Source organism: Pocillopora verrucosa, chromosome 13 (genome assembly GCF_036669915.1).
Source record: "Pocillopora verrucosa isolate sample1 chromosome 13, ASM3666991v2, whole genome shotgun sequence".
Lineage (NCBI taxonomy): Eukaryota > Metazoa > Cnidaria > Anthozoa > Scleractinia > Pocilloporidae > Pocillopora > Pocillopora verrucosa.
In genome coordinates this window covers 701764-711144 of record NC_089324.1, presented here as the reverse complement: position 1 = coordinate 711144, position 9381 = coordinate 701764, and the positions used below count along the sequence as shown (strand labels likewise).

Here is a 9381-nt window from a genome sequence, read left to right as displayed (position 1 = left end):
ATGGAGTTATATCGTTCATCGCTCGATTTTTGAAGAACCGACATTGACAAGTTCGACATTTTTCCGACATTTCGTTTAGATATCATGTCAGTTGTTTGAATTACATCCGTACTTTGTCAAATAGCCAACAATTTTATTTGAAAAGATTTATACTACTGCCCTCTTATGCTTTCCAGAATTTTTAACTAACGCTTAAATTCTTTTGCGATACAAAATATTAAGATACAATATTTTTGATACTTACCTATGAAAGAACATAGAACGTTATAATGCGATCGAATAAATGTATACCTACCTACAAATTTAAAACGTTTGTTTTTCCTCTAGAGTAATTTCAATATTTCAAATCGTGTCATTCGTGTACTTATATAAAGGGAAGACGTGTACTGGATAGCTTTCCTTTAGGGTTCCCTTCACCAGCACCTAAAAAGTATCCACATTTTAGCATCAACGCTTAAAATCGATGATGAGTCAAAATGTTGACGATGTTTAGGCCAAACTGTAAGCAGCTAAGGACAGTGTTGGTATCCATGGTAACTCATGCGTGTCGGTAGCAGGTGCTTCGAGTGACTTAAAGAAAAAAATTGACACTTTTTGCTGTTTAAAATGTGTAACATTCCACATGATATCAATATTTCATATGTAGTACATTTGGCGAAAAAAAAAATCTTTCCTCGGCTTACGTTGGAAGAACAAGAATAGAAAGAATTTGATACATTTTGGATTTTTCAGCGAGAATTTGCTTCAACTATTTTGGCTTCACTGTGAACATATGAAAATCATGTATGTGAACTGCGGATTAAGAAATGAATATGAAAGTGATCCAGCTCCCAGTTGGCTGGTTAGCTCAGTTGATAGAACATTGCACCGGTATCGCAAAGGCGAGAAAGAAAAAAAAAAGGAAACATTGCTTACACATCACAATACTTTCATTGTGAATCTACTTGCATTCCTCTAATGCAGATAGGAACAACGACAGTTTTTTGCGATTGTCTTTGTTTTTACCATGTACAGACGTGATTAAATGTTTAACAGAATATTGGACGGGAGACATTATGAAAAGAATCTGTAGGAGTTTATTAAAAATGGAATCGACTTTCCTGCCGCTAACTATACATTTAATTTCAATATCTCAACGCTTACATGATCAATTACGGAATGGCATAGTTACTTTATAATCTAACGTCATCACGAAGGCAATTTTCATGGTATATATACACACACGGCTCTTACATGAGCAAAAGATGCAAGGTCTCGTTTTGAACGTCTAAGGTATTGAGCTTGTTACTGTTTAAATATGAATAGCGAATAAGTCTTTGGTGCTCGATAGCTGAGGAGTATAGGAAGGACTGGGTAAAGTTATAAACGAGATACGTCACAGATAGGAAATAGTAGAGAAATAATGATCAGATTGGTAAACTTCGTCGTTCACAGAGAACGTAGTAAGCATTTAATTAACCTCTCTTCGTATTAATTTTTTTATATCTTTCTTTGTCTTTTTCAATCCGTGATTAAGTTGTCATGCATTTTTTGTGAACATAATTCGCCAGATCCATTAAATGGTCTTCAACAGCGTTATCAACCGGTTTAAAAGGCCGATAACCTTCTTGTTTCTCTACGTTTTGTTTCAGCAGACTACTGTGTTTCAGGAACTCTGTGACGTCATTCTGTGGTATTGCGACTCCTCTAAAGTTCAAATTTTTCGATGCTTTGTTGGGTTCCGGACTGATAGCTTGGTCCCCTGGGGGTGGTAATGAGGAGCATGGTTTGACTTTAACCTGGTCTGGTTTGTTGTGCATTTCTTGTTGTTGTTTCTTCAGTTGACGATACTTGGCGCGCTTGTTTTTAAACCAGACCTGAAAGAGGCGAAAAGGAATCGATACTATCTTATAAAACAAAAGGAACAGTTTACTTGTGATAAAGGCTTCTAAGTCACAAAAGTAATTGTAAACAATACTCAGTTCTTTGATAAGTGGGATGGAAATTATGTGGCTGGTGATGAAGGTAGTAAAAATTCAGAGTTGTATCAAAAAGGGGTTACTCGGTTGTTCATTCTGGTAAAGTACAGAAGTAATTAAATCTCTATTATGAGACGGTGAAATCATGAGATGAATAGTAAAGTGCAACTGCAATAAAATATTTTCCGATATGTCACTAGATGGTTTCATATGCAGCAATAACGGTTCAACGAGGTGAGACAACGCCACAACGCGCTGAAAATTCCAAGAGCCATTCCATTTTCAATTGACCAATCAAATTTGATCGCGTGACCGAGGTTTCAAGTATCCGGAATGTACTCGAAAGATCAGGAAGTCCATTAAAACTTCTCATGACTCACGGAAAATTAATTTACTTGCATGCGATTCTAGCAAAACTGTGACTAATCAAGGTTCAAAGTACATTTCGATTTCAGATTATTTCATCCTAATGTAACAACGCGATTATCGAGGTACCAAGGGATGTTTTTTGCAAATTATGTACTAAGCTAGTGGGCTCGCGTGCTGACGAGAGAGCCAGTTTTGCGCCATCGTATAATACCATTATCGCATACTACACTTCTTAGCAGCTCATAGACTAAGCTAATAAAGAAAGAAAAGGATTAATGCTGGATTAAAAAATCGTTTGCGTAAGTTTAATTGGATGCCCCATATGGAGCAGAGCCTACTTCAATGATAGCTTCAATCCCTCAATTGTTAGATTTGAGCAGAGCAACAATGATATGTTTATGACGATTGGTTGTAAGTTTTCATTTATTTACTTTTTAATAGAGTAAATAAGTTTAATTCCAAGGTTAGGAAGACTTAACTAGTAAAATAAAGGTGCGCTACAGGAATCAAAGTTGACAGAATTTGTATAATTAATTACCAAAAATAAGTTGGAAAACAACAACATAGGCAAACAAACAAGCAAAGGTCAAATGCAAGACTGATGGGCATTCTGGGTATCAAAAAAGAAGAAAGCGATTTAACTGACAAACACAAACTGTAGTTGGCATATTAAGAAGAGATTTTGCTTTTTTTGCCTTTGTTATATTCAAAGTCAGTTCCTTCCCGGCTGCGGTACCTGGGTCAAATCCGACCGGGAAAAAACAAAAACATACAACAAACTGAACAAGTTTTCCTACCTGTACTCTGCTCTCTGGCAGATTGATTTTCGTGGCGACGTCTTCTCTCATGAAGATATCAGGGTATTTTGTTTTGCTGAAGAGATCCTCTAGGATTTCAAGTTGAGCTTTAGTAAAAGTCGTTCGCTCCCTACGTTGCTTTCTTGGAGGACCTGAAAAAACATAGGGGTCGAAAAAGAAGTGTTGACTAAGAAAGTTCAGAAATATTTATTTGTATAAACAGTATTTAACAATTGTTAAGGAATTGAGAATTGTGTATGGATATTCAACCGGGAGACTTAAACTATTGAGGCCCACACACCTGGACCACAGTTCGGTATCATACAGAGGTTCATAGCAAAATGGCAGAGGCTTTTTTATACTTTTAGTTCCAAGATGTTACAATGATCTCCTCTTGCTTCCAGCATCCTTATTACCTTTCTGCACGACACACCCCGATATTGCAAAAAAAAAAAATAAACAAACAAAAAAAACGACTCATCAATTATTCCCGAGAGTCAGAGAAAAGAAGTGTGGATGCTAGCAACACCAAATATGATCGTAATGTGAGCACCTTATGTTCTTAACGATAAGAAAATAAGTGTAAGTGAAGATGGAGTATGCAAGTGGGCCTTCTTTCAATGCATAAAATAACCTGGATTGAAACATGCTTTGGCAATAGAAGATGTCTTTTATAAAGCTGTGCATTGTAATACTTGAGGCTCAGCAATAAAATTGTCGTTATACACCAATATTTTTCAATTCTCTTGAAGATTCTGCTGGTCACGCTAAACGCCGTACAGTTTCTCTTTTTTCTCTACCAGATTTTTTTTAAGTTTAGATTTTAAACAAGTTCTGTCATTTATGGCCAAAGAAAATTGATGAAAATCTCTGAGAGTAGGTTCACAGCCCCATTATTGATAATCATAATCTGCCATTATCCCTGATTAGTCCACTGTAACGAGCCGAACCCATTCCTTTCATAATATTAAACGATCAGGGTAATTGGAGAAAAGACGCTGTCAATTTGAAAAGTGGAGTCTCACAACTAAAGGTTTTGCGAACATTTGAACACGAAAAATCCCTAGTTAGCATAAATTAGGCTGTAGCCTTCCTGGCAAAAGCAACACATTTGCTCAAACTACTTTTCCGTTGTGTTTACGTAACTGATACAATCAAACCCTGCTCCTTGCTTTGTAGTCGATCAAATGCTTGCACGTAAATTGCCGAACAAGAGAGATCCGTGCTTGAAAAAAATCTTAGTTCATTCTGGAAACAGCTGACCAAAAAAAACACGATGATATTCTATGTACCTTCAATGAATGGTCTTGATGCTAAACAGTGAAAACAGCCCCAGTAAGGTGGGCAACTCATCCAATTAAGCGCCATAACCAGTCAAAAAATGAGGATGTCGATCCTCACGCTGCTAAAGGGGTGAGTGGCAAAGTGCTTCTAGTCTCAGCAATTTGTTGCTTTAAATTTAAGGATTTGTGAGAATAGTTTCACCCTGAGACCTTTTTACACATCTCGTGATATTACTTTTCATGCGCTTTTGGTCGCACAGCTCTCTAATTTATGGGATTACTACCTTAACTTATATTTGCTTTAAAAAGATAATTCTCGAGTCTTTGAGGTTTGAGGGACACTTTACTTTAACTCGATTAATGAACAATCTACTGGTAATGTTAAATAGGGCAATCAAAAAATCGCTCAAAGTCACGAGAGAATCTACTGACTCTGTTACCGACACTCAAAACAGGAAGCACGTGCCAAGTGAATTTCGTTGCTATGGAGACAACTGGGAGGGGATCTTCTTGGAATGCCAAAACTTTCAAAGCAAAGAAGGATTCTTAAAAAAAACCAAGTGTGACCGAGTTAGGGGAAAGATTATTTAATAAAAAATGTGTTAAACCGAGCAGATTACAGCAAAACGGAAGGTTTGACTTGAAAAATGCGCCTCTCTGGCTAGTCAGGTACTCAGAGAGAGAGCATAAGGGATTGTACCTTAACAGAATAGTGTAAATAGCTTTTTAAGAACATTGTGTTCGGTTAAGATTAGCAGTTTCCTTCTTAGTAGAGGCTTACACTTCAGCGTTGTACAAAAATGATTTTAACACACGAAAGCGCAAAACTTTCCCTTCTCGTGAAACTTCGCGAAACAGAAACTACATCAAGGCAGTAGGGAACGAAAACGCTTTGATGTGAACTGTACAAGACTGTTATTTTGTGTGTCTAGTTTCGCTTTTTATAGCGTGAATCTGCTCGATGTGTGAGTTAGATCGGAAATTCACTTACAAATGTAAAGCATATTGACCTGAGAGGTTAATATAATGTACCTTCGTATTTGAGTGTCTCGAGCTTGACAAAATCCATATTGAACGAGTTAAAACCAAAACCATGCATCAGTGTAAGATTTGTTGTACCAGGCGGAAGACGTCCATACGGGCCTGCCATTTCTGTCACTTTCGTTCAGTTTTCCTGTTTGTCTCAGAAAGAACCTAACGGATGATAGAAAACTTTAGATACAACTATAATTGGCTTAAAATATTTGTTGGCTTCAGTCCAGAACTGAGCTTAAGTTCAAGGGTTCAGTGACGTAAAATGTTCGGTTGCTGATCGGTAAATTCTGGCCTAATGTTACGAATTAAAAAAAAGGTGTATTTGTGCCATTATATTCGATAAAAAAATATGTCTATTTACATTATCTTGCCTTAGAAATATTAATTCTGTTGTCACTACCTTTCCTTTCTGTCCAGTTAGCGAATCAAACAAGAATCTGAGCTGATTTTCGTCGCCGATTTCTCTCTGTGTTGGCAACGCCAAAAGATTCAGGACGGTTAGAAACAGATATAGAAAGACGGACGTGAGTTCTGACAGTGATGAACTCTATATTTCTGACCGAAACAAAAAAAAATTCCCTTCTCTCAAGTTTCAGCCAGGAATATCATATGTTATTATTGTAGTGTATTCCCTGAGGCACTGATAACCCATCTGTAGCCTCTGTCTTGATAATTGTTTTTGAGAAAAACAAAACTTTGTTTGGTCTAAAAATCTAGTGGAATTTTTAGCTGTGGGTAGTAAGTTAGATAACTATGGACGATTTAATAAAAGAAGGCTGTTGCACGGTGATAAGTGCGCGTTGATTTGCACAAAAAACTGATTAATGAAATTGGAAACATCCAAGTTTCTTCAGCCGGAAAAATACATCGTGCTGAAGTGTGAGGGATAAAATTTTCCATGCTATTTCCGAGATCATCTCCTTATTCGAGACTAAATATTTTAATTTTAACGTTGAACAGTTATATCAGACAGCCTAAATGTCTACCCATAAAGTGGACGCCGAAATAATCGTCACATTTCAGGGAGTTCATAGTGATAGAGTTGGTATTTTGATCAAAGTTCGAACGGGGGAGGGGGGAGGAATGAGGCTACATAGGTTACACAGGTGTACGCCGTCCAAAGGGTATGGTTGAGATTTTGACTATCATGGTCTTTAAATCGGATGTCGTTTTCAAGGGAACCAGGCAACTCACCCTTACGAAGAATCTCTAGGAGTGCCCTCGGACCTAAGCGACGGTTTATCGGAAGGACATATCTAAGATCGGACGCAAATAAGTCTGTTTGTCTAAGAAGAAGAGGAGAAGGGATATTGTAACAAATGACTGACATTAACCGACGCCTCCAAAATGAAAAATACTCATCAGTTTATATATTCTCCTTGTGGCTACCAGCTTTATCAAGCCACGAGACTACAATGTTTTTGCATGTTTTGTGTGATAATTTATCGGCTATGATTCAGTAATTCACTGATTATGATCTCAAAGTGACTCGCTGTACACTCTTGGACGGGAGAAAACAAGCCACAACACATTACTCCATTAAAAGAGTAATATTTTGACATCTGATATAATTTTATTTTCATTGTTATTACCGTCCGCCACACACATAGAAGCCACAGAATATTCGATTAACGACAACGAACCTTTAAAAAGACACCATTAACCCTTTCTTTACTGTCTGCCATACAATTCTTATGATGTTAGTTCGAAGAATTTGGTATTGGATCAACTAATAATCCCTTAATTGATATTTGTCTTTATTCTCATCGCTTGTCTGCTTGATATTGTATTGATATTGTATGGAGAAATTCTTTCCTTGTCACTCAAGGGAGCATGTTAGTTTAAGTTCTAGAGGCACGCGAAAGTCTCAAGGTATTCTCAAGGGCTTAAAAAACAATAAACAAAGAACAATACTCCTTATCAAAGGCCTCGTGATTCTTGTGCGCCTGTACATGTTTGGTGAAATCATCTTCCGTATAAAGCACACTCGACGTGTTCATAAAATCGACCAGTTACGACCTGCAAATTTCTTAGGACATTTGATAACCTTGTACTTTAACCCTGAAGGCAAATGTCTCCCACTGTCTTTAATGAATGTTTGAGATATATTTTTTGTGTTATTTTTAATTATACGACTAAAGATTGAAGGCATCATATAAATTACAAAGAAGAGTACTGAATAGGAGCTCTGAAGGAAACTGTAGAACCAGAAAACATTAAACAATACCAATAGGGAAGTAATGATTTTTCTTAAATATCACTCTTGGACACTGAAAAAAACCGTTAAATTCAATTTAACAGGTGGGAGGCTTTTCTGCGGATGAAATTCTGCTCACTCAACGTAGGAATACAGATGATAATAGCTCGCATGCCGGCTTGTTAGCTATATCATCACGTGTGTATAGCTGGCACAAATAAACAAATCCTTTGCTTTGAGTTAAACTTTGTTGGGAGAATTGCCAACGTTGAGTATTCAAAAATTTAAAAAAGCCCTGAAAACTACAAATTCAAATTACTTGTAGCAACTCTACATATATCGAACTTCCTTACCTACAGGTATCAATTTTTTTGTTTAATAAAAACATTTCCTCGAAAGTTTTTGCAGCAATGGTCTCGTAACACATATATTAAAAGGGTTCAAACAAACATAACCAATTTTTTTAAATTTATCTTTGAATTCTTTTTTGCAATCAATCAATCTTATCTTCAATAGCCGTTCTTTTCCTACGTTTTCATAGATAGATAGATTATATTTATTTATCCGGCCACGTTCGATTCATCAGCAATAGTTAATGAACCTTACTTCGTCATGGTTCATGAAAGTGGAAAGAATATCTTGATCAAGAATTTGAAGCTTGGTCATTGAGTCACGAGTTAACAATCAACTTTTCAGTGTCTGTCTTCAAGAAGTCAATTGATACAGATTCAGCAAGGAAAAAAATTTTTTTTGAGTGAAAAGAACACCGAAATATCAGAGACCATTGTTTTGAATTGTGACCTTTCGTTTTTTTAAAGAAATTATTGACATTGTACATCATTGCTATTATCTCTGTCTTTAGAATTCGTGGTCTTCAACTAAACGATGACTCTGAAAATTAACATACTTATAGTTTCCTACTTCACAGACACTTGTCGTCGGATTGGTGAGAGAAGTTTTCGCTCGAAGACCATTGTTTTAAATTTTCCAATTAAACTAATGTGGAATTCGAGCCGATATAGACACACAAGATATAAAAATAACAAGCTATCGTTATCATAAACAATTTAAAGATACAAATTTCATCTCAAAAAGTATACCGTATGACTTACAAATCGGATTAAGAGGTGTTTTGCTCGTGGATAAAGTACTGTTGGAACGTTAACAATGGCAAAGTTTCTGCAATTAACTTAACATCATTGTAAGCTAAAGAAGGACGTGACTCTGAAACAAAAGTTTTTCCTGAGTTTAAAATTACCATCACTCTTTATACAAATTACTCGATACATCACCTCGATTTACACAGGGAAGATTCTTATGTTTGTTGTTTCAGGAACTTGGATGTCTTCAAGCCTTTATCATAGATGAGTTGAACCCTTTGTTGTGGAACCATTCAACAGGAAAATGAATTCTCTCGAATGCACGTTCGGTTTTCTCAGGAAGTCTTAATCACACACCTCCTCTTCAACTCAATATGACTCGGCAAATTTTTTCTGCTAACAAAACATTTAGGATCATGAGTTTTGCGGTTGGAGATTGAATATCAAATGGCATAGGTCTATTACATTTTGGCTCATCACAGCGAGTGCTTTCAACACGGTCATTACTTCTTCCAGTGTACATGGCTTTAATACACGTATCACATCGTACTAACTCTCCTCCCTTCCAGACGGAGATATTGCGCTCTTCCTTTGAACCTTTTTCTTGAATAAAGACATGCGCAGAGCATGGCGAAGTAGTTC

The 9381-nt window shown here is 36.6% G+C and overlaps 1 protein-coding gene across 4 annotated transcripts; it reads right to left on the bottom strand.

The window, feature by feature from the left end:
* Positions 1 to 1053: 1053 nt before the first annotated feature.
* LOC131789535 (homeobox protein OTX) lies at positions 1054 to 9139 on the bottom strand. Of its 4 annotated transcripts, XM_066160634.1 has the most exons (5): positions 8932 to 9139; positions 6637 to 6728; positions 5440 to 5601; positions 3125 to 3276; positions 1054 to 1856 (listed from the first exon to the last, which is right to left on the bottom strand). In XM_066160634.1, the coding sequence occupies exons 3-5, from the start codon at positions 5555 to 5557 to the stop codon at positions 1512 to 1514; spliced, it is 615 nt and encodes a 204-aa protein (XP_066016731.1). In that variant the 5' UTR covers positions 5558 to 5601; positions 6637 to 6728; positions 8932 to 9139; the 3' UTR covers positions 1054 to 1511. The 4 variants fall into 4 exon arrangements, with proteins under 4 accessions (XP_066016731.1, XP_058962665.2, XP_058962669.2 ...); XM_059106682.2 differs by lacking the exon at positions 6637 to 6728 and having other exon boundaries at positions 8932 to 9138; XM_059106686.2 differs by lacking the exons at positions 6637 to 6728; positions 8932 to 9139 and adding an exon at positions 5843 to 5865.
* Between the last annotated feature and the right edge of the window lie 242 nt (positions 9140 to 9381).

Excerpts from the sequence above, each read along its gene's own strand:
- LOC131789535 (XM_066160634.1), bottom strand. The coding sequence starts at position 5,557 with ATGGCAGGCCCGTATGGACGTCTTCCGCCTGGTACAACAAATCTTACA. Across the intron at positions 3,277-5,439 it reads CGAGACACTCAAATACGAAG|GTCCTCCAAGAAAGCAACGT; the intron begins GTACATTATATT and ends ATGTTTTTTCAG. Across the intron at positions 1,857-3,124 it reads TGCCAGAGAGCAGAGTACAG|GTCTGGTTTAAAAACAAGCG; the intron begins GTAGGAAAACTT and ends CGCCTCTTTCAG.